The sequence below is a fragment of the Cherax quadricarinatus genome, chromosome 68 (genome assembly GCF_038502225.1).
Source record: "Cherax quadricarinatus isolate ZL_2023a chromosome 68, ASM3850222v1, whole genome shotgun sequence".
Taxonomy (NCBI): Eukaryota; Metazoa; Arthropoda; class Malacostraca; order Decapoda; family Parastacidae; genus Cherax; species Cherax quadricarinatus.
In genome coordinates, this window is record NC_091359.1 from 2,539,168 (window position 1) to 2,567,057 (window position 27,890).

A 27,890-nucleotide genomic window follows, 5' to 3' on the forward strand; every position below is an offset into this window, starting at 1 on the left:
ATAGTGGCAGTAGTGCTGATAGTGGCAGTAGTGCTGATAGTCAGTGGCAGTAGTGCTGATAGTCAGTGGCAGTAGTGCTGATAGTCAGTGGTGGTTGTAGCACTAATTTTTCCGTGAACGAAAGGTCGTGAGGTCGTTCAACAACAGTGGTTGCAACAGTAGTGCTTATAACTAGTGGTTGCAATAGTAGTGGTTGCAACAGTAGTGGTTGCAACAGTAGTGGTTGCAACAAAGCAGTTGGAGGAAGGAGCGGCCGTACCTCAACTATTATGTGCCTAATTTCCCATGAATGAGGAGGACGTAGGAGATAACAGCAGCTGGAACAGCAGTTGCAGCAGCAGCAGCAGTAGTGGTACAGAGTCATCATCATCAGCTCAATCTATGGATCCTGCCTGGCCACTCTCGCCCCGGGCCATGGCCGCCACCCTGGCTTTATTAATGGCCGTCCTCATCTTTCATCCTAGTAAGTATGAGAGATATTCAAATCAGGAACCTAGAACAAATCTTTATTAAAACAGTTTCGTGTTTTATTGAAGACTTGTCCTGTCTACATGCCTTTCATTTATCTTTACTTCTTAATGTACTGTATGACCCTTGTGAGTTTAGCGCTTAGTTTTGATAATAATGGTAATGCCTTTTAACCTAGGGATATTTACCTCCATCATGAAGGATAATTAGACCTGTTTCTGGCGCCACTTAGCCCACTTAGGTTTCTTGACGATGGCGAGGGGCTCTTGATCTAGGGAATTGGATCTGTGCTCCAGTTCCCTGAATTAAGCCTGAATATCTTACACCCCCCCCCAACGTACCCTGTATAATCCTACGGGTTTAGCTCTCCTTGATTATGATAATTGGCGCCACTTAAGAGACAAGAGAATTAATTTTTATTTCCCGAGTCTCTTGTTTATATATATATATATATATATATATATATATATATATATATATATATATATATACTTTCCTATGTCTTTTCTAAATCTAAATTTATCCAACTTAAATCCATAGTTCCTTGATAATGTGAGTAGTCACGAAAGCGCTTGGAATTTCTTTATTCTTTCAGAGTGGTTGTTTTGCATATTTTGAAATCACCTGTTTACTGTGATCTTATTGGATATATATATATATATATATATATATATATATATATATATATATATATATATATATATATATATATATATATATATATATATATATATATATAAGCTTCGATATTAACGAAGCTTTTAATATATCTTAAAACAGGAATAGTGTATGATGGAAGATGGCTAATATAATTTACTTTTAAAGCAGGGGATAAGTCATTACCATTAAATTACCGCCCAGTAAGCCTAATCTCAATTGTAGGTAAAGTACTAGTCGATTATAAGTGATACTATAAGTGCCATCTTGATAAGCATAATTTATGATACAGTTATTACCTGTGTCGTGTTCTTAGTCTACGTGGGTGGTTGTTAGCCACGGGATAATCAATGGTTTTAGTGGTAGTATTGAGTGGCTAGAGTAGTGAGGAAGGTGTTGGCCACTGCTTCAACCTAGACAGCAACAGTGCTTGTATTATCTCTCATACACGCTACATTCTGGAAACATCTTGTATCGTGTCTCCCACACACTACCTAGTAAGTATCTCCTTGTATCGTGTCTCCCACACGCTACCTGGTATCTCCTTGCATCATGTCTCCCACACGCTCCAAAGCCTCGCCCTTCCTCATTTTCCCTGTCATTATGTAAGCAGCACCTCACGCCACGTAACACTTTCACCACACGAAATTGTTTCTTTCCCACTCGCAGTTGACATATTGTTCTAATACGCAGTATACTCTATAAATTCATGCAAGCAAACATACAGTACATATGCAGCTCTGCAAGTAGGGGCCCCTCCTGTTTGTCTTTCCTAGGACGGAATCAGATTGATTTACATTTCCAAGGCACTGTATAAATCCGGCGGATTTAGTGCTAATAATAATAAACTCCAGACCTCAGCGCGATCAATTCTTGTTCTGGACTCGTCTAGGGTTAGTACTGCCAGTAAACATGTTTAACATAGAGGACTCTGATTGAATTATTGCCATGTTTTTAAAAGGGGAAAGCCTTGATTCTAGTTAGTGACTTGATGCGAGGCATTGGAACGCCCTCCCCTTCCTCTGATTATGTCTGGTTACCTCCCATTTCAAAGGTGGGTGGGGCGTTTCCCCGTGAATATAATTGGTTTTAATAATGGTATACAATAGCGAAAAGTATTGCATCACTTAGGCATCTTTATTCTGAAATATTTCGCCCACACAGTAGGCTTCTTCAGTCGAATACAGAGGCAGCAGCAGAAACAGTAGATGTAAAGACGATGTGATCAGTCCATAACCCTCGAACTGCGCTGTTTGACCCTCGTAGGTTTAGCGCTTCTTTATTATAATAATCACCCTCGAAGTCGTAGTTTTGAGGTGGCCAGTCTCTCAGCCTGGAGAAGAGCTCTGCTCCAGTCTGGAGCAACAAAATCTATGATGGCGTGCGCTGCCTCGCCGCCTGCGTGACCTCAATATTTATAGCATGCAGCAACATCGTGATATCTAAAATTTACACATCTATACCTTAATTAAACAAACTCGAGAAAGTCCAGAGATTGGTGTCCAAACCAATCCTTCAGATAAAAATGCTGGACTGCGAGCTTGCAAGAAGTGAACATTGCAACAGAAGAGAAACGAAGCCTGAAGGGGGCACATGTAGACCTGGAGAATATACAGAGCTTTTACTTTACGTATAAGTACAGTCAAGCACCAAAGTTACTGGGAACGGTTAAGTCCCTTGACCTGTACTCCTTGGAATGCAGGCGATAAAGATACATAATATACACTTGGAAAATCTAAGAGGGTCTAGTCCTAGATCTGCAAACGGAAATCACTCCCTACGAAAGCAAAAGACTTGGCAGTCGGTGCAGCATCCTCTCCAGTGAAAAGCAGGGGGGCCATGAGTACGCTAAGAGACAACAGTAAGTGTCTTGGGGCCCCAAGACTGTTCAACTGCCTCCCAGCATACATAAGGCGGATTACCAGTAAACCCTTTGGATGTCTTCAAGGAGAAGCTGGACAGGCACCTAAAGTTCGTTCCCGACCAACCGGGCTGTGGTTTGTACGTCGATTTGCGTGCGGCCAGCAGTCGTAGCCTGGTTGATGAGGTCCTGATCCACCGCGAGGCCTGGTCATGGACCGGGCCGCGGAGGCGCTGACCCCCCGAAACACCCTCCAGGTAACATACAGGGCACTCGAAATTTTAAATATGGATAATACATGAACAAAAGAAGCACTATACCCGTATGGGCCATACATCAACAGGATTGATAAATATATGGTTGGGGGTGGGACCAGGACGAGAGAGCGTAGTTTAAAAATTAAATCCCGCATTACTCACCTGCAGAGCCTTTTTCCCTGGCTCCACCCGCCACGCTTCATGTACTGCATGAGTTGGTCCCAAAGATGAGGAGGTACTTGTGCCTCCTCCCATGGAAGACTTAGGTCTCAGACACTCCCTAAAGTGGGAGCCAAGGCCGGGCCACCGCTTGGAAAAGGCTCGGGCCGGGAGAATACCGGCTAATCTTTAATAATAATAATAATAATCTGCTGCATAACTCGCTGGTGAGATATGCCGCTCTCCTTGGCAGGGAGAGATGTGTGGTAGTTTCCGCTTAGCAGTAAAATTAGGTATCTGTGTTAGCCAACTTTTGTGGGTGGCATCCAGGGAAGAAATGTATGGGAAAACACTCCATTCCTGCTGGAATTTTATATGCTATGTAAGAAACTTTGCCTTGCTGGAAGTATTGGTGCTATGTAAGAGGTATTAATGTACCTAATTATGTTAATTAAAAATAAAATAAAATTTCCTTCCCTCCCCCTTCAACCCTTTTCTCCCACATTTTCCTCTTCCTTCCCCCTCCATCACCCCCCTTTTCCTAACTTACCCCCCTCCTCCACCACCCATAATTCACCATCTCCCCCCCCCCTTCAACAGTCACGCTGTCATGTCTTCCCTAACCTTCCCCCCTTCTCCCTCAGTGTTGGCTCCAGGTGGGGTAAACACGTTGGTCTCTCATATTAAGAACTCGGGCCATTGCTGCGACTAGTAGTAATAGCCTAGCCCAAGTAGATCATTGTTCCACCAAGAGGCTTAAGCGGTCTGGGACCAGCTGCAGGGGCGTTTACCCGTGAAAACATCGTTCAGGTATCGTTCAAGTGTGTAGTTCCAGCGGGTCGCCAGTATACTCTGTTCTAACTTTGTTTAGCATGGCTCTTAATATGGTTTAAATATCGCTTCAGAGCCCAGCCTCATCTAATACCTAGAGTATACCTGGAGAGGGTTTCGGGGGTCAACGCCCCCGCGGCCCAGTCTGTGACCAGGTCGCAGGGCTGATTGCACCCCACCCTCCCCAGGATTCAACCCATTATTGTCGACTACACTTAGGCACCTATTGACTGCTAGGTGAATGTGAGCAGGTGTAGATTATTATTATTATTATAATCAAGGGGGAAGCGCTAAACCCGGAGGATTATACAGCGCCTGGGGGGGGGGATGTGGAAGGCATTCAGGCTTAATTCGGGGAACTGGAGCACAGATCCAATTCCCTAAATCAAGAGCCCCTCACCAACATCAAGGAACCTTCCTTGAGGGGAGAGCAGGTGTAGAGAGATGTCCATACTTATCCTGCTCATAATTGAATCCGGATATTTTCCGTTGCGAGATGAGCGCTGTACCACTGGGCTACAGGTCACAAGTGGTGGAGAGAATGGAGGTATCGTATTACTCCTGACATCTTATATCCTTGGTCACATTGACAGCCATTGAGCCGTGTTATAAATTAAATGAATAAATGACTATGGTAATATGAAGATTGGCCCAGTACTTCATATATGCCTGTACATAGTTTGTGTGTGGTGTGTACATGTGTGTGTGTGTGTGGGGGGGGGTAGTTTGGCTGAATAAGACTAAGTGAAAATCTGTTTATGCAGCCGCATCCGCCGCCGTAATAGTCATAGTAGCAGCAGTCTGTGAAAGTTAGGTTCTTAAATTCGTATTGTGATTAATAAACAAGTCACAGGTATACTCCAGGTTATGGCTGAACACGTGATCCTGATGAAAATAAATGGTATAAAATACCGACACTATGGAAACATAAACACATATGCAGTTTAATGTGATCCTTTATTGACACCGTTTCGCCCACACGGTGGGCTTTTTCAGGTAGATCTGTTAGTGACTTGAAAAAGCCCACTGTGTGGGCGAAACGTTGTCAATAAAGGATCACATTAAACTGCATGTGTTTGTTTCCACGTTGTGATCCTGTTTCATGCTCCTCCCTCGCTCACTGCATACCACAGCTTCTCCCTTATTCCATCCTTCCCACTGTGTCTCCCTCTTGTTTCTAATTTAGGTTTTTGTACATACCATACAGATATTTTTTACAGTAATCTTGAGGCCACGAGGGTGTTATAAACTTTAAAATCCCGGGTAGCTTTGATAATAGGTTGGACAAATATAAGAGTAGAAAGGTTGGATTGGAGACGGCCCTGCTTACCATTGGCCAGTAAACCTATTGTTGAAGGATCAGACACATGTACAACATCTGGGTATCTTTATTTGTAGACGTTTCGTCATCCAGTAGCTTTATCAGTACAAGGACATAATGTGAAGAATTACATAAAACAGATGAGGTAATCAGTCCCTCAGCCTTGGAGTTGAAGAGCGCCGTAGTCTTGCAGGAACTGATCTGAGGAATTGGATTTGTTCTCTCTTTTTTTTTTGGATTGAGCCCTTTTCTCTGAATAAATATATAAACCGTCTAGGGCTCAACTAGCCAAACTTCATGTTTTTATTTTTTGTTAATTATTGTGGGAAATTACCTGCAGGAGGTTTACAAGGTATTGAATTATTACATGCAAGTAATTTGAGTGAGGTAAGTGGGATTTAGTAGGTCGCTAAACTGTCACTCCCTCGATGCCCACTCCCACAAAAAAAGCTAGACCTAACATTAAATTAATAATTACAACATTAAAACCAGCTACTCTGGTAAATTAAAGTGGTGTGGACTGTATATGATTAGGCTTGCTGGGTACACAGAATATAATTATTGTACATAAAATAGTGTTATTAGAAAGAAAATTCGTATTACCACCATTCGTATTACCATTCATATTACCACCATTTAAATACTGGATCATAAGTATTATTTTGGAAACACACCCTAATGCTACCACTACAGATAGAATTTACGATGGCCATTGCAAAACTACTGTACATTATGAGTAAGCATCACTTAACTAAGGTGTACTCCTGAGAGAATTGGTGTCATCTATTTTTCCATCCTTGTTGCCAAATTGTAAGGGTTTTCCACACTATCCCAATTCTTAGCAGGAAAGTGTCAGCACTTTCTAAATTACGGACTGAGGCTGATAACACCAATTGACCTTTGAGAATGCCTGATTACGTTGTACCATTCAGTCCAGTGTTCACACATTAAATTCATTATGGTGTCCATCTCTGCTGCATCACTCCCCCGGCTGTTCCACACACCCCTTCACTTAAAATTTCTCGAAGGGTCCAAATAGCATCACATTTTGGTACGCAATTATTATATTATTCATTTATATGTTCTACATTTAGGAAAATTATGTAAACATTTTCCACAATTATAATTGGAAAATAAGCTTAAAAACGAACATGGTTTGCAAATTCAAATATAAAGATTATTGTATTCATGGATTCCCCTTTAGGGTAGATTCCTTGATGCCAATAACAAGCTCGTGACCAAAAAACAGTGAATCTGGACTTCCGTCCCTTAGATCGAACCAGAATGCCTCCCATTTCCCCAGGCACTATATGACACCTACACTTACTAATGATGCTTTATATTTATGATAATACTGACAGTTATAATGTTATTGGTTCTTAACATTGATGATAATGTATCCCACTACCCAGGTCTGGTGAATTTCCTAGTGAGCAGTGAAGATACTTCCATCAATTTAAAGTATGTTCAGAACTTCTATCTTTGGACCAGGTGAGACACCTACAATCATCGTTAAATGTTTTAGTTTAGGATTTATTAAGTTGAAAAAGTTGTAGATTATTGTACAGATATAAATGTGAATGTTGCAACAAGCAGAAGGCTGGAGGCAGTGGAGATATTATGTCTGAGGGCAGTGTGTGGTGTGAATATCATGCAGAGAATCCGTAGTTTGGAAATTAGGAGGAGGTGCAGGATTACCAAAACTGTTATCCAGAGGGCTAAGGAGGGGTGGTTAAAGTGGTACAAAATAGAATGACTTCGAGAGTGCATAAATCTGTAGTGGAGGGAATGCGGGGTAGGGGTCGGCCTAGGAAAGGTTGGAGGGAGGAGGTAAAGGAGGTTTTGTGTGCAAGGGGCTTTGACTTCCAGCAATCATGTGTGAGCACATTAGGAGCAAATGGTTTTTAGGACTTGACATGCTGTTGGAGTGTGAGCAAAATAACATTTATGAAGGGATTCAGGGAAACCAGCAGGCCGGACTTGAGTCCTGGAGATGGGAAGCACAGTGTATGCACTCTGACGGAGGGGTAGTAATGTTGCAGTTTTATAACTGTAGTGTAAGCATGCCTCTGGCAAGACAGTGATGGAGTAAATGAAAGTTTTTTTTTTTCGGGCCACCCTGCTTTGGTGGGAGAAGGCCAATGTGTTAATAAAAAAAATAATATGAATGTGAACAATACTTAACGACACATTACAATAGCCAATGGCTTTGGAAGTTTAATAAGGACCAATTTATGGGTGATACATGGAGTATACCTGGAGAGAATTTCTGGGGTCAACGCCCCACAGCCCGGTCTGTGACCAGGCGTCACGGTGGATCAGGGCCTGATCATCGAGGCTGTTACTGTTGGCTGCACTCAAACAGACGTACGAATTACAGCCCGGCTAGTCAGGTACTGATTTTAGGTGCCTGTCTGGCGCCATCTTGAAAACAGCTATGGGTCTATTGGTAATCCCCCTTATGTATGCTGGGAAGCAGTTGAATAGTCTTGGGCCCGTGACACTTATTGTATTGTCTCTTAGCGTAGTCGTGGCACCCCTTCTTTTCATTGGGGGGGATGTTGCATCTGCCAAGTCTTTTGCTTTCATAGGGAGTGAGTTTCGTGTGTAAATTTGGGACTAGTTCCACAAGGATTTTCAAAGTGTATATTATCATATATCTTTATCACCTGCATTTCAGGGAATACAAATCAAGAGACTTTAACCATTCCCAGTAATTCAGGTGTTTTATAGTACTTATTCATACCATGAAATTTCTCCCTATATTCTCCAGGTTTCCAATTTTGCCTGCCTGGAAAGGAGCCGTTATCGTACAGCAATATTCCAGCCTAGAGAGAACAAGTGATTTGAAGAGAATTATCATTGGCTTGGCATCCCTAGTTCTGAATGTTTTCATTATCCATCCTGTCATTGTCCTTGCAGATATGATAGATACATTGTTATGATCTTTGAAAGTGAGATTCTCTGACTTTACCACTCCCAGGTCCTTCACATTAGTTTTTTGCTTGATTGTGTGATTTGAATTTGTTTTATACACCAATACAGTTTTTATTTTCTTGAGTTTTCCATTGCAAATAATTGAAATTTGTCTTCTTTGAACTTCATATTGTTTTCTGACACTTAAAGACTTGGTTAATGTCTACTTGGAGATCTGCAGTGTCCACAATGGATCACAATGTCTTGCAAATTCTGGTATCGTCAGCAAAGGAGGACACGGTGCAGTGGCTTACACCTCTGTCTGTGCCAGATATGAGCATGAGGAAAAGGATGGGAGTGAGTACTGTACCATGTGAAACAAAGCTTTTCACCGTAACCGCCTCTGACTATTCTGTCTACTATTACTGTGTTCTATTTATTAGGAAGTTATAGATTCATCTACCAACTTTTCCTGTTATTCTTTTATCATGCATTTTGTGTGCTATTATGCAATGATAAAACTTGTCGAAGGCTTTCGCAAAGTCTCCATCTGCATTTTGATTGTTCTCCAGTGCATACAAGATCATGTAATAGTGATTCAGTAACTGTGAGAGGCAGGAATGACCTGTTCTAAACCTATGTTGTCCTGGGTTGTGCAACTGATGGGTATCCAGATGGTTGGCGATCTTGCTTCTTAGAACCCTTTCCAAGATTTTTATAATGTGGGATGTTAGTGCAACTGGTCTGTAATTCTTTGCAGTTGCTTTACAGCCACCCTTGTGGAGTGGAGGCTATATCTGTTGTTTTTAGTGACTGTAGGATGATCCCTGTGTTCATGCTCCTCCGTAGAATAGTCAATGCACGTGAAAGGGATTTCTTGCTGTTTTTGGTGAATGGGGAGTTCCATGAGTCTGGGCCTGGGGTGGAGTACATTGGGATGTCGGTTATTGCTTTGTCAAAGTTCTGCAGTGTTAGGATTATATTGGAAATTCTTTAGTTGGCCAAATTTTGAGCCTCGGTCAAAAAAAAAAATTTAATTGTCAACCCTTTAGCCTGATTAATGGCTCACTAAAGGCTGATAATGGGACAGTATCTCACTCATTTCTCTGCTGCCATCTGTGTAAGTCCCATCTCATTCATTACATTTTACTCAATCTTCCTCCTAATGACTGTTGTTGAAGCCTATTATATCACCTCTTTAATACTGTAGCAAAGATTATAATGCATTATTATATTCCCATAAAAGAGCACTAAACCAGTATGGGCCATTGTGTTGCATTGTAGTAGACTGAATTTTTCACTTTCACCTTACATGCTAGAAAATTACTAAGTGTTAATGTGTAACTTTAGATCATTGCATAAATAGTTTTAAGGTATAATTTTTCATTACCACAACAGACGTCAGAAAAGTGAACCTCAAGAGCTGAAAGTGGGTTCACATGCACTACTGGCAGCTACCCACTTCTACCCACGCAAAACCTATGTAATCATCCATGGCTTCCTTGGTTCTGGTACTGATGGCTGGATCCTCTCAATGAAGGATGGTAAGTAGCAATGGGACAGTACCAATTTTTTTTTTTTTTTGCCAGTACTGATGCTCAATTTTAGGCCAGTGCCATTAAAATTACGTCCCTGATGGTAAGTAATGTTGATTGTGGAAGAAGGGCATTAGAGAACTTGCTGCAGTAATGGGCACTTTATACCAATAATGTTATTTCCTGGAAAGTAGACACGTTAGGTTATCATTATATCTTAACTCATGGAAATAAATGGTATTTTATACCGACACAGTGGAAAAATAAACACAGACACAGTATAATGTGTTCCTTTATTGACAACATTTTGCCCACACTGGATTTTATCAAGTCACAAACAGATCTGTCTGTAACTTGATAAAGTCCACTGTATGGGCAAAATGTTGTCAATAAAGGATCACATTACCTGGAGTTTACCTGGAGAGAGTTCTGGGGGTCAACGCCCCCGCGGCCCGGTCTGTGACCAGGCCTCGTGATGGATCAGAGCCTGATCAACCAGGCTGTTACTGCTGGCTGCACACAATCCAACATACAAGCCACAGCCCAGCTGGTCAGATACCGACTTTAGATGCTTGTCCAGTGCCTGCTTGAAGACAGCCAGGGGTCTATTGGTAATCCCTCTTATGTATGCTGGGAGGCAGTTGAACAGTCTCGGGCCCCTGACACTTATTGTATTGTCTCTTAACGTGCTTGAGTCACCCCTGCTTTTCATTGGGGGATGTTGCATCATCTGCAGAGTCTTTTGCTTTCATTGTGAGTGATTTTCGTGTGCAAGTTCGGTACTAGTCCCTCTAGGATTTTCCAGGTGTATATAATCGTGTATCTCTCCTGCCTGCATTCCAGGGAGTACAGGTTCAGGAACTTCAAGCGCTCCCAGTAATTGAGGTGTTTTATCTCAGGTATGCATGCCATGAAGGTTCTCTGTACATTTTCTAGGTCAGCAATTTCACCTGCCTTGAAAGGTGCTGTTAGTGTGCAGCAATATTCCAGCCTAGATAGAACAAGCGACCTGAAGAGTGTCATCATGGGCTTGGCATCCCTAGTTTTGAAGGTTCTCATTATCCATCCTGTCATTTTTCTAGCAGATGCGATTGATACAATGTTTTTTATTTATTTTTATAATTTGAGCACACTTACAGAGGTACAAAAAAAAAAAAATACAGATAAGAGCAGCATGCCAAAGCCACTTATACTATGCATAGCATTACGGGCTGGCTTAAAATTAACTTAAGATTAACTAAGCAATGATGAAATCAGTGAAAAACATTAATGTAAACTGATTACTATAAAGCACAAGTGAGTATTACAAAGACAGGTCATATGGTTGCATGCATTGTTGTAAATTCAGTAGAATGGAGTATTCTGTTAGGTAGTGAATTTAAAAAATAATAAAGTTAGATTGGGTTTTAGGTTTAACATTTATGTGATATAATTGTGAGAAACATTTAAGATATACAATTTATAAGGTTCAGTTATTCAGTATTTATTTGGTTTTGGGTGAGTAAGTGATCTTTGAGAAGAGACTTGAATTTATAAACAGGTAGTGTTTCTTTTATATTTACAGGTAATGAATTCCAGATTTTAGGGCCTTTTATGTGCATTGAGTTTTTGCATAGCGTGAGATGGACACGAGGAATATCAAAGAGTGATCTGTGCCTTGTGTTATGGTCATGTGTTCTGTTGATGGTCTTTGAAGGTGAGATTCTCCAACATGATCACTCCCAGGTCTTTGACGTTGGTTTTTCGCTCTATTTTGTGGCCAGAATTTGTTCTGTACTCTGATGAAGTTTTAATTTCCTCATGTTTGCCATATTGGAGTAATTAAAATTTCTCGTCATTGAACTTCATGTTGTTTTCTGCAGTCCATTGAAAGATTTGGTTGATGTCCGCCTGGAGCCTTGCAGTGTCTGCATTGGAAGACACTGTCATGCAGATTCGAGTGTCATCTGCAAAGGAAGACACGGTGCTATGGCTGACATCCTTGTCTATGTCAGATATGAGGATGAGAAACAAGATGGGAGCGAGTACTGTGCCTTGTATTCTGTTTGTGAGGAAATTATAGATCCATCTACCAACTTTTCCTGTTATTCCTTTAGCACGCATTTTGTGCGCTATTATGCCATGGTCACGCTTGTCGAAGGCTTTTGTAAAGTCTGTATATATTACATCTGCATTATGTGTTTATTTTTCCATATCTTAACTCATAGGGGTCATTTAGCACCTGAGGAATAGGTAATCAGGTTTGATCCAAAGAATGGGAGGGTAGCACCAGTTTTTTGGATCAAGAGCCCTTCAGCATCAAGATATCCTTGTTTGAAAGGACAGCAAGTTAGAACCTTTTTTTTAGAGCTTTTTCCATCTGTTGGCCTGGTGGCTAATACTCTCGCTTCACACGGCAAGGGCCTGGGTTCGATTCTCAGCCAGAGTAGAAACATGGGGCATGTTTCTTTACACCTGTTGTCTGTGTTCCCCATCAGTAAAATGGGTACCTGGGTGTTAGTCGACTGGTGTGGGTCGCATCCTGGGACACCGACCTAAATTGCCTGAAATGCTGAGCATAACAAGGGGCTTCCTATATAGTAGTATGTCATTGATGTCAGCTAGGCCTGTATACCTTGTACATGTACTTGTAATAAATAAAGATATTTAAAGACTTGGAGCTTTGTTTTTTGTATGTCTTTATACAAGCATTTGGTAACTGGTGTCTATCTGCACATTTCTGTATTCTCTTCTTTATTTTTAATTTAAAGCTCAGCTTTAGACAAGCATTCATTATTTTTAACTTAACAAGTTTTTACATCTTGTATCTTTTTTTTTTCCAAAAAGGTCTTTAATTTTGTGTCCCGTAGCTTGATTGCTAGCACACTCGGTTCACACACTGAAGTCCGCAGTTCAAATCTCCTCTGGTATGACTGGAAAACATTAAGGATGTGTTTCCAAAAGACACCTGCTGTCCCTGTTCACCCATCAATCTAAAATGGGTACCTGGGTGTTGGTCGGCTGGTGTGGGTCGCATCCTGGGACAAAACTGACCTAATTTGCCCGAAATGCTCAGCATAACAAGGGGGCTTTCTGTATAGTAGTATGTCATTGATGTCAGCTAGGCCTGTATACCTTGTACATGTATTTGTAGAAATAAAGATTATTATTATTTTCTTGATATTCTTTTTATAGTTGATACGGCTAAAAGGTATTCGTTCATATAAAATTTCCTAGGTCGGCCTAGGAAAGGTTGGAGGGAGGAGGTAAAGGAGGTTTTGTGTGCGAGGGGCTTGGCCTTCCAGCAGGCATGCGCAAGCGTATTTGATTGGAGTGAATGGAGACAAATGGTTTTTAATACTTGATGTGCTGTTAGAGTGTGAACAAAGTAACATTTATGAAGGGATTCAGGGAAACCGGCAGGCCGGACTTGTCCTGGAGATGAGAAGTACAGTGCCTGCACTCTGAAGGAGGGGTGTTAATGTTGCAGTTTAAAAACTGTAGTGTAAAGCACCCTTCTGGCAAGACAGTGATGGAGTGAATGATGGTGAAAGTTTTTCTTTTTCGGGCCACCCTGCCTTGGTGGGAATCGGCCAGTGTGTTAATAAAAAATAATAAAAAATTTACTAAGTGTATGTACCCCACAGCTCTGCTGAGACGCGAGGACTGTAATGTGATTAGTGTCAACTGGTCATCGGGGTCGATGACTATTGGATACTATGTGATACAAGGGCGGGTGTCAGGAGTTGGCGAGGACATAAGCAAGCTCCTTATATTTCTCCAGGATGTAACAGGCTTGACTCCAGACCTTGTTCACCTCATTGGACATTCCCTTGGAGCTCATGCAGCAGGATTTACTGGAAAGATGATGAATGGTACTCTGTCAAGAATTACAGGTAAGATTTTTTTTTTTTAGATTTGGTGTAGAGGCTCAAATTTATTGGGAAATAACAAAACACACCCGAGTGAATATAACACTTAAAATAGCATTGCAACCCAAATAATTGAGCTACCATTGGCACTTTTTTTGATGTTGCAGCAATCAAGAATGATTCCATTTCCAGATTAATGTATACATGCATAATTGCAGCAAATCTCAAATATTTTTTTAAAATGCTACATAACTCAATTACACGATTAGTGGCCTCCTGATGAGTAATTTATGCATTAATTTGTGTAGAACCTCGGTTAAATTAACAGGCAGGGAGAGATTCAGGCTCCAAGCACAAGCTGCTGCTGATTTATGTAGCAGTAAACAAGTATAAAGTTGTTAGTAGATTTGTGGTCACCTCCTTTGGGTGGTACAGTATACCATAGGCAGGATTAGTTTTTATTATTGTACTCGGGAAGTGCTAAACTTGTTTTACACGTAGGGGGAAGTGCTAAACCCATAGGAGTCACACTGTTGGAGAAATAAGAGATAATTATGTTTGATTGAAGGAAGAGAAGGGTAATACCAGTTCATTATGTCAAAACAAAAACTTCTGTATTAAGGCACTGCTTGTGAAGAGAATTTTTTATAATTTGTTCTTAAAAAAATAACCCCAGGTATACTCCAGAAGTGTGTATGGTCATTTACTGTAATTAATTGATCTTAGAATATTACCTTGTACATACTGAACATCCTGTAAAGTTAGATAATTTTCAGCCGTCTACAACACCTAAAAGTGCCGTAGTTAGTTGAGTGTAGCTAATTGTACTCTGGTACCTAAAATAATTTGATAATCTTTCTTTACCTAAAATAATTTGATAATCTTTCTGGATAAGTATATTTCCTCTCCATTATTATTATTCGCTAAAAAAGCTCTAAACCTGTATTGGTCACACAACACTTCTCCACCCATAAAAGTGTGGAAAGGGAATGATGATTTAGGATTCTTCATTTCAACATTATACAATGTTTGTACACAGATGGGTGACATTTAGGCATGCATGCAGAAAGCATAAGCCTTGTGTATATACATATATATATTATATATATATATATATATATATATATATATATATATATATATATATATATATATATATATATATATATATATATATATATATATATATATATATATACTGGACCTCTGTCGCAACACATTTCCTTAATTTTTGAAGTAGGCACAATGGATTCCACAACTGGCATAGGCATATATATATTTCCATACTAATTCTCACCCTTTTTACCACAGGGTATATATATATATATATATATATATATGTTATATATACCGGCGGAACATGTGATATATATATATATGCGATAATTATATATATATGCCATATATATATATATATATATATATATATATATATATATATATATATATATATATATATATATATATATATATATATATATATATATATATATATATATATATGCAAAACAACCACTCTGAAAGAATAGAGAAATTCCAAGCGCTTTCGTGACTACTCACATTATCAAGGAACTATATAGTTCCTTGATAATGTGAGTAGTCACGAAAGCGCTTGGAATTTCTCTATTCTTTCAGAGTGGTTGTTTTGCATATTTTGAAATCACCTGTTCACTGTGATCTTATTGCATATATTATATATACAGTGGACCCCCGGTTAACGATATTTTTTCATTCCATAAGTATGTTCAGGTGCCAGTACTGACCGAATTTATTCCCATAAGGAATATTGTGAAGTAGATTAGTCCATTTCAGACCCCCAAACATACAAGTACAAACGCACTTACATAAATACACTTACATAATTGGTCGCATTCGGAGGTAATCGTTATGCGGGGGTCCACTGTATATATATAATATATATATTATATATATATATTATATATATATTATATATATATATTATATATATATATATTATATATATATATTGTATATATATATATTATATATATATTATATATATATATATATATATTATATATATTATATATATATGTCGTGCCGAATATGTAAAACTGGTCAATTAGCAAGAACTCATTTAAAATTAAGTCCTTTCTAAAATTTTCACTTATACGTTTAAAGATATATTTTTTAAATTAATGTTAATGTAAAAATTTTTAATTTTGCACCAAAAAAATCTTAGAAAACTTACCTAACCTTATTATAACAAGCGCAATTTATTTTAGCCTAACCCAACTAAATATGTTTTAAATACGTTTACAATAATTTAGTACTAAACAAACACAATCAAACATATTTTTTTCATTAGGTTCAGAATGATTTTGGCGATATTATTGCATACACAAATTTTCACTTGTCCTATATGGCAAGATGAGCGTTGCTATTTAAGCCAAGATCGCAAGTTCTGCCTATTCGGCACGACATATATATATATATATATATATATATATATATATTTTTTTTTTTTTTTCAACAAGTCGGCCGTCTCCCACCGAGGCAGGGTGACCCAAAAAAGAAAGAAAATCCCCAAAAAGAAGATACTTTCATCATCATTCAACACTTTCACCACACTCGCACATTATCACTGTTTTTGCAGAGGTGCTCAGAATACAACAGTCTAGAAGCATACACATATAAAGATACACAACATATCCCTCCAAACTGCCAATATCCCAAACCCCTCCTTTAAAGTGCAGGCATTGTACTTCCCATTTCCAGGACTCAAGTCCGACTATATGAAAATAACCGGTTTCCCTGAATCCCTTCACTAAATATTACCCTGCTCACACTCCAACAGATCGTCAGGTCCCAAGTACCATTCGTCTCCATTCACTCCTATCTAACACGCTCACGCACGCTTGCTGGAAGTCCAAGCCCCTTGCCCACAAAACCTCCTTTACCCCCTCTCTCCAACCCTTTCGAGGACGACCCCTACCCCGCCTTCCTTCCCCTATAGATTTATATGCTTTCCATGTCATTCTACTTTGATCCATTCTCTCTAAATGACCAAACCACCTCAACAACCCCTCTTCTGCCCTCTGACTAATACTTTTATTAACTCCACACCTTCTCCTAATTTCCACACTCCGAATTTTCTGCATAATATTTACACCACACATTGCCCTTAAACAGGACATCTCCACTGCCTCCAACCGTCTCCTCGCTGCTGCATTTACCACCCAAGCTTCACACCCATATAAGAGTGTTGGTACTACTATACTTTCATACATTCCCTTCTTTGCCTCCATAGATAACGTTTTTTGACTCCACATATACCTCAACGCACCACTCACCTTTTTTCCCTCATCAATTCTATGATTAACCTCATCCTTCATAAATCCATCCGCCGACACGTCAACTCCCAAGTATCTGAAAACATTCACTTCTTCCATACTCCTCCTCCCCAATTTGATATCCAATTTTTCTTTATCTAAATCATTTGACACCCTCATCACCTTACTCTTTTCTATGTTCACTTTCAACTTTCTACCTTTACACACATTCCCAAACTCATCCACAAACCTTTGCAATTTTTCTTTAGAATCTCCCATAAGCACAGTATCATCAGCAAAAAGTAACTGTGTCAATTCCCATTTTGAATTTGATTCCCCATAATTTAATTCCACCCCTCTCCCAAACACCCTAGCATTTACTTCCTTTACAGCCCCATCTATAAATATATTAAACAACCATGGTGACATTACACATCCCTGTCTAAGACCTACTTTTACCGGGAAGTAGTCTCCCTCTCTTCTACACACCCTAACCTGAGCCTCACTATCCTCATAAAAACTCTTTACAGCATTTAATAACTTACCACCTATTCCTTATACTTGCAACATCTGCCACATTGCTCCTCTATCCACTCTATCATATGCCTTTTCTAAATCCATAAATGCAATAAAAACTTCCCTATCTTTATCTAAATACTGTTCACATATATGCTTCAATGTAAACACCTGATCTACACATCCCCTACCCACTCTAAAACCTCCTTGCTCATCCGCAATCCTGCATTCTGTCTTACCTCTAATTCTTTCAATTATAACCCTACCGTACACTTTTCCTGGTATACTCAGTAAGCTTATTCCTCTATAATTTTTACAGTCTCTTTTGTCCCCTTTCCCTTTATATAAAGGGACTATACATGCTCTCTGCCAATCCCTAGGTACCTTCCCCTCTTTCATACATTTATTAAACAAAAGTACCAACCACTCCAACACTATATCCTCCCCTGCTTTTAACATTTCTGTCATGATCCCATCAGTTCCAGCTGCTTTACCCCCTTTCATTTTACGTAATGCCTCACGTACCTCCCCCACACTTACATTCTGCTCTTCTTCACTCCTAAAAGATGGTATACCTCCCTGACCAGTGCATGAAATTACTGCCTCTGTTTCTTCCTTAACATTTAAAAGTTCCTCAAAATATTCTCGCCATCTACCCAATACCTCCATCTCCCCATCTACTAACTCCCCTACTCTGTTTTTAACTGACAAATCCATATTTTCCCTAGGCTTTCTTAACTTGTTTAACTCACTCCAAAATTTTTTCTTATTTTCATTAAAATTTCTTGACAGTGCCTCTCCCACTCTATCATCTGCTCTCCTTTTGCACTCTCTTTACCTTTCTTTTACTCTCCATATACTCTGTTCTTCTTATAACACTTCTGCTTTGTAAAAACCTCTCATAAGCTACCTTTTTCTCTTTTATCACACCCTTTACTTCATCATTCCACCAATCACTCCTCTTTCCTCCTGCCCCCACCCTCCTATAACCACAAACTTCTGCCCCACATTCTAATACTGCATTTTTAAAACTATTCCAACCCTCTTCAACCCCCCCACTACTCATCTTTGCACTAGCCCACCTTTCTGCCAATAGTCGCTTATATATGTATATGTATATATTATTTATTTTTTTATTATCACACCGGCCGATTCCCACCAAGGCAGGGTGGCCCGAAAAAGAAAAACTTTCACCATCATTCACTCCATCACTGTCTTGCCAGAAGGGTGCTTTACACTACAGTTTTTAAACTGCAACATTAACACCCCTCCTTCAGAGTGCAGGCACTGTACTTCCCATCTCCAGGACTCAAGTCCGGCCTGCCGGTTTCCCTGAATCCCTTCATAAATGTTACTTTGCTCACACTCCAACAGCACGTCAAGTATTAAAAACCATTTGTCTCCATTCACTCCTATCAAACACGCTCACGCATGCCTGCTGGAAGTCCAAGCCCCTCGCACACAAAACCTCCTTTACCCCCTCCCTCCAACCCTTCCTAGGCCGACCCCTACCCCGCCTTCCTTCCACTACAGACTGATACACTCTTGAAGTCATTCTGTTTCGCTCCATTCTCTCTACATGTCCGAACCACCTCAACAACCCTTCCTCAGCCCTCTGGACAACAGTTTTGGTAATCCCGCACCTCCTCCTAACTTCCAAACTACGAATTCTCTGCATTATATTCACACCACACATTGCCCTCAGACATGACATCTCCACTGCCTCCAGCCTTCTCCTCGCTGCAACATTCATCACCCACGCTTCACACCCATATAAGAGCGTTGGTAAAACTATACTCTCATACATTCCCCTCTTTGCCTCCAAGGACAAAGTTCTTTGTCTCCACAGACTCCTAAGTGCACCACTCACTCTTTTTCCCTCATCAATTCTATGATTCACCTCATCTTTCATAGACCCATCTGCTGACACGTCCACTCCCAAATATCTGAATACGTTCACCTCCTCCATACTCTCTCCCTCCAATCTGATATTCAATCTTTCATCACCTAATCTTTTTGTTATCCTCATAACCTTACTCTTTCCTGTATTCACCTTTAATTTTCTTCTTTTGCACACCCTACCAAATTCATCCACCAATCTCTGCAACTTCTCTTCAGAATCTCCCAAGAGCACAGTGTCATCAGCAAAGAGCAGCTGTGACAACTCCCACTTTGTGTATATATATATATGTATATATATATATATATGTATATATATATGTATATGTATATATGTATATGTATATATGTATATGTATATATGTATATGTATATATGTATATGTATATATGTATATGTATATATATATATATATATATATATATATATATATATATATATATATATATATATATATATATATATATATATGTATATATATATATATCTGTATATATATACATACATGTATACCTGGAGTTTATGAATTATAAGGAACACAAGAGAATTGAATAGTGTATTAATACATCCTATATAACATTTATCTGTTTAAGATAAATTCTGGTACCTAGAAGTTGTAGATGATGAGGAACAGTGACAATACCTTCTGCCCGATAGGTCTAGACCCGGCGGGACTCAAGTACCACCAGGCTGAGTCAACCGACCGACTAGATAAAACAGATGCTGCCTTTGTGGACGTCATCCACACTCATGGCTGTACTACCATTCTTAGCCAGTGGACGGTTAGTTAAACACAAGGACAATGGTTTGAAGTTATGAACTTCTAACACATTACTACATTTTAAGTTTTATGTTTCATAGATGATGAAAATTCAGATTAACTTGAATTATTAAACTAAGATTTTCTTTCTGTTGTGCAAAATATTTGGCTAAGAACTCTTGTTGTACACACTATAAACCATTCAAAGAATCCAGTACGATGTGATTTCCTTTATTGCAGGATTGCTATGGCATTGATGAGAATTTGGGTGATGCAGACTTTTGGCCCAATGGTGGTGAACGCCAGCCTTCTTGTATGCCTGGAGGAGATGGTGCTACTGCTGTCAAGGGTCAGTACTATTTATTTACTTAAGTGTTCACCAATAAATCTAATAAGCTAATAATGGACTATTGATGAAATTTGCAATAACATTGATGAGCAATTTTTTTTTTCCCAACAAATTGGCCATATCCCACTGAGGCAGGGTGTGATACAGCCAATTTGTAATTTATACAGAAGCAGTTACTAGCTCCTTGCTTCCGGCATTTTAGTTGCCTCTTACGACACTCATGGCTTTCAGAGGAAGAATTCTTTTCCACTTCCTCATGGAGTAATGAGCAATTATCATTATATTTATGGGATGTGCTACACCCATGAAGATCATACAGTACCTGAGAATGGGAAGCAATTATTTTTATCCAAGGGAAGAAGAGCTCAAATTTCTTGAGTCACTAGAGGTAGCATCTTTGGCATCATCTCGCTTCTGTCCTGCCTTACCATACAATATACCGAACTGGTCACTATTACATCATGTTTTCTGACATGTAAAACAATTTGGGCTGGCTCAGCAATCTTGACTGATTGATGCTGAGCAAGTGATGCTTGGTACCTCTCTTTGTAACTCAAGTTTCATTGATAGTTGAAACTTTTGCTTAATTTTTCCTTTTACCAGTGAGCACATAAGATTAATTTTTTTGCTTACTTTTCAGAGCCTGGGTACTCTCATGTTGCCTACACTTCTTTCAGTGAAGATGAACTTTTGATTTTTTCATTGAAATGATTTGGCCAACTCTAATTTTCCTTATTGACTTGTAAAGTTCATCTTTAGTATTACTTACCTTAGCTGATAGCTTCTTTCAGACTTTTGGCATTGTGTCACTTGTATGAGTTGAGCATATTTTGTGAATATAAAGTATTATCCAGAGGGCTAAGGAGGGGTTGTTCAGGTGGTTTGGTCATTTAGAGAGGATGGAGCAAAATAGGTTGACTTGAAGGTTGTATAAACCTGCAGTGGAGGGAGGGCAGGGTGGGGATTATCCTAGAAAAGCATGAAGAGAGGGGGTAAAGGAGGTTTTGTGTGTATGGGGCATGGACACTCGGCAGGCATGTGTGAGCATGTTAGATAGGAGTGAGTGGAAGTAAATGGTTTTTGGGATCTAATTAGCTGTTGGAGTGTGAGCAAAGTAACATTTTTTGAAAGGATTCAGGGAAACCGGTTAGCCAGACTTGAGTCCTGGAGGTGGGAGGTACAGTGCCTGCACTCTAAAGGAAGGCTGGAGATGTTAGCTGTTTGGAGGGACATCTGAGCTTTTGGATGTGCACACCTCTGGCAAGACATTGATATTGTGAATGATGGTGAAAGTGTTTCTTTTTCGGGTCACCCTACCTTGGTGGGAGACACCCAGTGTGTTTAAAAAATACAATAACAATAAAACAAAATAATTAACAATGCAATTAATAATTAAATATCAAGATAATATTTTATTTTGATAGTAAAATATTTTATTTTATTAAATAATATACTGAGCATGTAGTCCTGTGTTCTCTGGCAATTCCTCAGACCAAGGCATAATGTATGTATCTAGTTGGATCTTATGTACTTATAATCCATTTTTCAGCTTTCAGGAAGGGCAAGATTTTTTCAGAGACTGGTTTTCAAGACTTTCTTTCCTTTTGTCTTGTTTCTGTTTCTCAAGCCAGAGGAAAAATAAACTGTATAAAGTGCATGAGGGATACAACCCTAGTATTGTACAGTATTAATAAGTTACATACTGTATACCATTTAATAAAAAATGCACTAAACTGTATGTTATAATTACACAGGATTTATGGATATTTATTTACTGTACTTATAACAGATGGCAGCAGTTGTGATCATGGAATGGCATATGTCCTGTATACAGAGTCTCTCTTATACAGTGCAGCCACAACTCGTTTTCTTGCCCGGCCATGTCTCTCGTGGAAACTGTACAATACTGGCATCTGCCCATGTAGCCATCCTGCACAGTATATGGGATACAATGTCAATACAGAGTAAGTTTCTGTGCAATATTTTTTTTTTATATTGTACTTTGAAATTTAGTAATTTTTTATTTCAGGGAAATGAGGTGGGGAGATTGGGAAAGGAGCTAAACCCATATGGGGCATACATTGCCTGGTTAATGGGATTCAGTTATGTTTGATCTCAGGAAGAGAAGTGGGTAGTTCTATTAACAAATCAAGATCACTCCATAAGCATTAAGATTAGAGATAAAATTTTCTTCAGATTTTTAACCCTGGAGGGTTAGCGACCCAGGATAACCCAAGAAAGTCAATGCATCATCAAGGACTGTAACTTATTTCCATTGGGGTCCTTAATCTGGTCCCCCAGGATGCAACGCACATCAGACGACTAACACCTATTTGCTGCTAGGTGAAGAGGACAACGGGTGTAAGGAAACGCGTCGAAATGTTTCCACCCACTGGGAATCGAACCTGGGCCCTCCGTGTGTGAAGTGGGAGCTTTAGCCACCAGGTGTCCCATTGCAGAGTTAAATCGTTTAAGGTTTTCTTAGAAGTATTAATACTTTTGAGATTATTTTACTCATAAAAAGTACTAGTTTTGATTTAGCTAAATAGAGAAAGGTATACAGTGGACCCCCGCATAACGATTACCTCCGAATGCGACCAATTATGTAAGTGTATTTATGTAAGTGCGTTTGTACGTGTATGTTTGGGGGTCTGAAATGGACTAATCTACTTCACAATATTTCTTATGGGAACAAATTCGGTCAGTACTGGCACCTGAACATACTTCTGGAGTGAAAAAATATCGTTAACCGGGGGTCCACTGTACATGTATTTACTTTTTTAACTCGTCAGATATAAATTTTTTTTCGTAATTCCCCAGTGTTCATGGAGTTTTTTACTTGAATACGAGTATTACGGCACCCTATGCTCTCCTGGACCCAGAGTGTTCTGCTGGAGCCTTCTCTACTGTCCAAATCATTGGTACGTTTTTTCTTAATGGTTTTCAACAAGTAGCTGTTATTAAATACAATGTCTTAAATTAACTGATCATTTTTCTCATCTCTTAACCCTTTCAGGGTCGACAGGCCCTCTCAGAGACTCGTTCTCAGGGTCGGCCAAATTTAAAAAAAAAAAAAAAAATCTTATGAAAAGACAGAGAATCTTTTTCCCGATCATAATGACACCAAAAGTATGAAATTTGATGGAAAACTTACAGAATTATGCTCTCACGAAGTTAGCGGTCTCGACAATATTTACACATCGGCAATTTTGCCCACTTTGAGCCCTATTTTTGGCCAATTCCAGTGTACTTGTCTACAAAAATCATAACTATTTCGCTAGAACTCCATTTTTTCTATCGAATGAGTACAAGAAACCACCCATTTACCGATTTCAATTATCCAATACAGTGGTCAGAATTTAGCAGTTTTGCCTATTTCACACAAATTTCAAAAGATGCCAATTTCCGAATAGGGTCCAGAATAAACAAGAAAGACATTCCTGGCACTAAAATAACATTTCCTCTGTTCATTAGTCACGTCCCCACGCCCCTCTTACATTCTTTTGCTTTCCACTTTGAATTTTTATTCTCACAAAAAAATAGAAGATTTACTGTTATGCAGACTACTGCATTGGTGTAGAAACGGTATAAATATTATCAGCGCACTTGTGAAAGAATATTAGACTCACCAGTTGATGTGTATTGGACTCATAGCATTATTTGTTTACTTTTGAACTTTGGTAAAAATCAAACATTTCTGTTACTTTGAGTGCAATTTCAAGGTAGTTTTCTTTGTAAAACCAGTCAAAATCATCTCAATTTCTGTAATATGTCTTCTATTCTATAAAATGAGACCAGGAAAATTAGAATACAAAAATAAATACTATACGACTATACAGTGCAAAGTCGCTGTTTTAATCCAAAAACACGGTCAAAGTTTTTTTTTTCTCATTGCGCACTGTGTGTTGCAGGATTTTCTTTATACCGCGCACACTGACCACATAGACCCATTCTTTCATATGTGGGCCTACCAGCTTTCTCTCACTAGATTTGAGGGCGCTAGAATTTAGGCGTACTAGTACGTCAAAAACCCTGGTGCGTAAGCCATACTAGTACGGCCGAAACCCTGAAAGGGTTAAACACGTTAGAGTACAGTCATACTCCGCTTTGTCATTTTGGCTTACATCAAATTCACTTTTACACCACTTTTCTAGAATAAATTTTAGTTCAGAGAATGTCATCACGTCCAACATTGTCACATCATAATAAAAGGACGTGAAATAAAGAAATTTTTCCTTAAAAATATATTTAAAATAAAATGCATAAAAATTAACAATAAAAGATAAAAGCTAAAAATAATTTAAAATACAATTAAAGATATTAAAAACATTAAAAAATGTATACATATACAATAAAATGTTTACATTGAAAAATTGTAAACAAATGTTCATCATTGCGTAGTTCGTCTTGTTGCGTGGCGGCGTTGCTGCTGGTTCTCATTCAGAACAAGGGTGATGTCATGTGCATTTTTGCCCATGCTGCAATCATGTGCTTGTTTTGCCTTTCACTGTGACTTCGTGTCTGTGTTAGCCATGGGTCCCAAGAAAGACAGTGCTAGTAATTCCAAATGTAATGTGGTTACAATCGAAGATAAGTTAAATATGACTTAAAGTTTTGAAAAAGGTGAAAAGTGTTGGTTTAAGATAAATAATATAATTTTATTAGTTTTATTTATTTATTTTTTCAACAAACTAGCCTTAACGAGAGTTAAGTCTTTCCTGTGTTGCCCAAATTATGAGGTGTTTTTCGTCATACTTAAAGCATTTTTAAGGGCAAATGACAAGGTAAATAACATATTTTTTTAATTGATTTCATTATTCTTTAAAAATATAACTAAAATGTGTTCCTCAGACTTTAGCGATACAGTGGACCCCCAAGTTTCGTGATTAATCCGTTCCAGAGAGTCTGCCAAAAGTCAAAATTCACGAAACTCGAAACCATTTTCCCCACAAAAAATAATGTAAATCCAATTAATCCATTCCAGACACCCAGAAGTATTAACAAAAATGATTTTTTTTTCTCTAGATTAAATATAGATTTACATACAGAAAATAATGAGAAATCAAGTATAAAACAGTAACATCATACTTACCTTTATTGAAGACTCTTGGTGTGTGGAACATAAAGCAGGAACACTGCAGCAGACCTATTGGCCCATACTAGGCAGGTTCTTCACAAACCATCCCACTAACAATATTTACCCAACCCAATTTTCAATGCTTCCCAAGTAATAAGCTTTGATAATTCTGTTCACTCATATGCAGGTCCCTTTCAAATCAAATAATGTGTGTGGGGAAGTACCCTGGCTGGTGTGTGGGGAAGTACCCTGGTTGGTGTGTGTGTGGGGAAGCACCCTGGCTGGTGTACAAACGAAAATAAGAAAGCAGGAACACTGCAGCAGACCTGTTGGCCCATACTAGGCAGGTTCTTCACAAACCATTCCACTAACAATATTTGCCCAGGCCAATTTTCAATGCTTCCCAAGCAATAAGCTTTGATAATTCTATTCAATCGTGTGCAAATCCCATTCAAATCAAATAGTGTGTGGGGAAGTATCCTGGCTGGTGTGTTCTTTCTTGAATTCTATTGTGTTTCTCGCCTTCTTTACTAAAAGGCTGGCACTAGGAGCTTTCTTTTTGGCTCATGGTGGCTTATTTAGCAGCTGCAAGCACAAAAAACAATGGATTATTCTGAAATGTATCGTATGAATGCGTGGGGTGATGGTCACTCGCCCAGAAACAATGCCACATTGACTCTGAATGGTGTGTGGGAGCCTTTGTGTATGCCTGGCCGCATTCCGTATGGACGAATCGCAAGGCAAATTACAAAATGCAAGACTATATTTTGATGAAAAATGTTGCTGAAAGTACAAATTCACGAAGCGCAAGGCTCATGAAACTCAGGGGTCCACTGTAGTTATATTCTTTCGTGAGTTATTTATGGTAGTTTTACTGAGTTTGTCATAATATAATGGCATTATGTCCGGTTTATGTCAAAAGCAGGTTACGCCACTGCTCTTGGAACCAATTAATGACTGTACTTCCTACTGTACATCCCATTACTATACTGTATTACATAAGTAATGAAAGCACTACATGCATCAATGCAGCATTGTAGTTAAATTATATACTTTATAAAATATACAGTACCATTAGAAATTTGGATAGTATTCTGTGAATTATAATTTAAATAAATGAAATTGAGGTTATTTTTGAAATGTATAGTCATGTAAATTAATAAATAAAAAGCCATTATAAATTTGCTTCTCTCCCACAGGTTTGGTGCTAGTGTCAGTATTAATGACCCTCATGATAATACTGGTAATGTTGGCATTAGTGCAACAATACTTTGGTATACCAGTTGTGACTAGGCTACGAGTGGCTCTAGGAATGGATGAAGGTAGCTGGCAAGGATTTAGAGAGTCACCATCCACACAGTTACTAGCGGCAGGAGACCAGGTTATTACTTAAAGAATCTTACATCCTGAAGTATGCACATTTACCCTCTCTTTATAAAGCTGTTAGCATCTACTACATACAGGTCTCCATTACTTAATGCAATAGGTGCATTCCTGGCCTATAAGCAGCCTTGTATAACAGGTAGAGCATAGAGATTTATTTTGATTTGCAGATTCCATGTTTTTTGTCTGTGATTACCAAGCAAATATAAGCTTTCCACATGTGCACCAAATACTCATACAAAAAGAAAAAAAGAACTTTATTGAAACACCGCCTAAAAAAATTACAAAGGTCAACCGTAATCCCTGTATAATACAAAATCTTAAAATCTACATTTCTTTATTTTCACTAAGTTGTAAGCATACTAGATGGTCATTCTTTAATGCAATTGATCATAAAAAACAAGAAAAATTAAATCTAATGTTAAATCATAATCCTCTTCTCGTTAACCCTCCCTATACCAGCTAGCCTGTCTGGACTAAAGTGTACGCGTACATGCACACACACAGGTTTGTACCCAAGGGTAACAGAAATAACGAGAAAGCCAGGATGAGCCCTTGGTTCACCCAAAGGTGTAGAGAAGCCAAAACCAAGTGTGCTAGAGAATGGAAGAAGTATAGAAGGCAAAGGACCCAGAAGAATAAGGAAAGAAGTCATAGAGCCAGAAATGAATATCAACAGGTAAGAAGGGAGGCTCAACAGCAATACGGAAACAACACCGCAGCGGAAGCCAAATCTGACCCGAAGCTGTTGTACAGC

General features: G+C 38.9%; 1 protein-coding gene across 1 annotated transcript; it reads left to right on the top strand.

Moving 5' to 3' along the window:
- Positions 1-151: 151 nt before the first annotated feature.
- On the top strand, positions 152-27,490 carry LOC128697841 (pancreatic triacylglycerol lipase). The gene is made up of 9 exons (XM_053789784.2): positions 152-463; positions 6,967-7,045; positions 9,869-10,014; positions 13,632-13,880; positions 20,222-20,346; positions 20,565-20,673; positions 22,463-22,637; positions 23,494-23,594; positions 26,950-27,490. Exons 1-9 carry the CDS (start codon positions 286-288, stop codon positions 27,141-27,143), a joined length of 1,356 nt encoding a protein of 451 aa, XP_053645759.1. The 5' UTR covers positions 152-285; the 3' UTR covers positions 27,144-27,490.
- The last annotated feature ends 400 nt before the right edge of the window (positions 27,491-27,890 follow it).

Bases quoted from the DNA above. Each gene is read 5' to 3' on its own strand.
- LOC128697841 (XM_053789784.2), top strand. From the start codon at position 286: ATGAATGAGGAGGACGTAGGAGATAACAGCAGCTGGAACAGCAGTTGC. The intron at 13,881-20,221 runs GTAAGATTTTTT...TCTGCCCGATAG, and splicing joins TACTCTGTCAAGAATTACAG to GTCTAGACCCGGCGGGACTC. The intron at 20,347-20,564 runs GTTAGTTAAACA...CCTTTATTGCAG, and splicing joins CCATTCTTAGCCAGTGGACG to GATTGCTATGGCATTGATGA.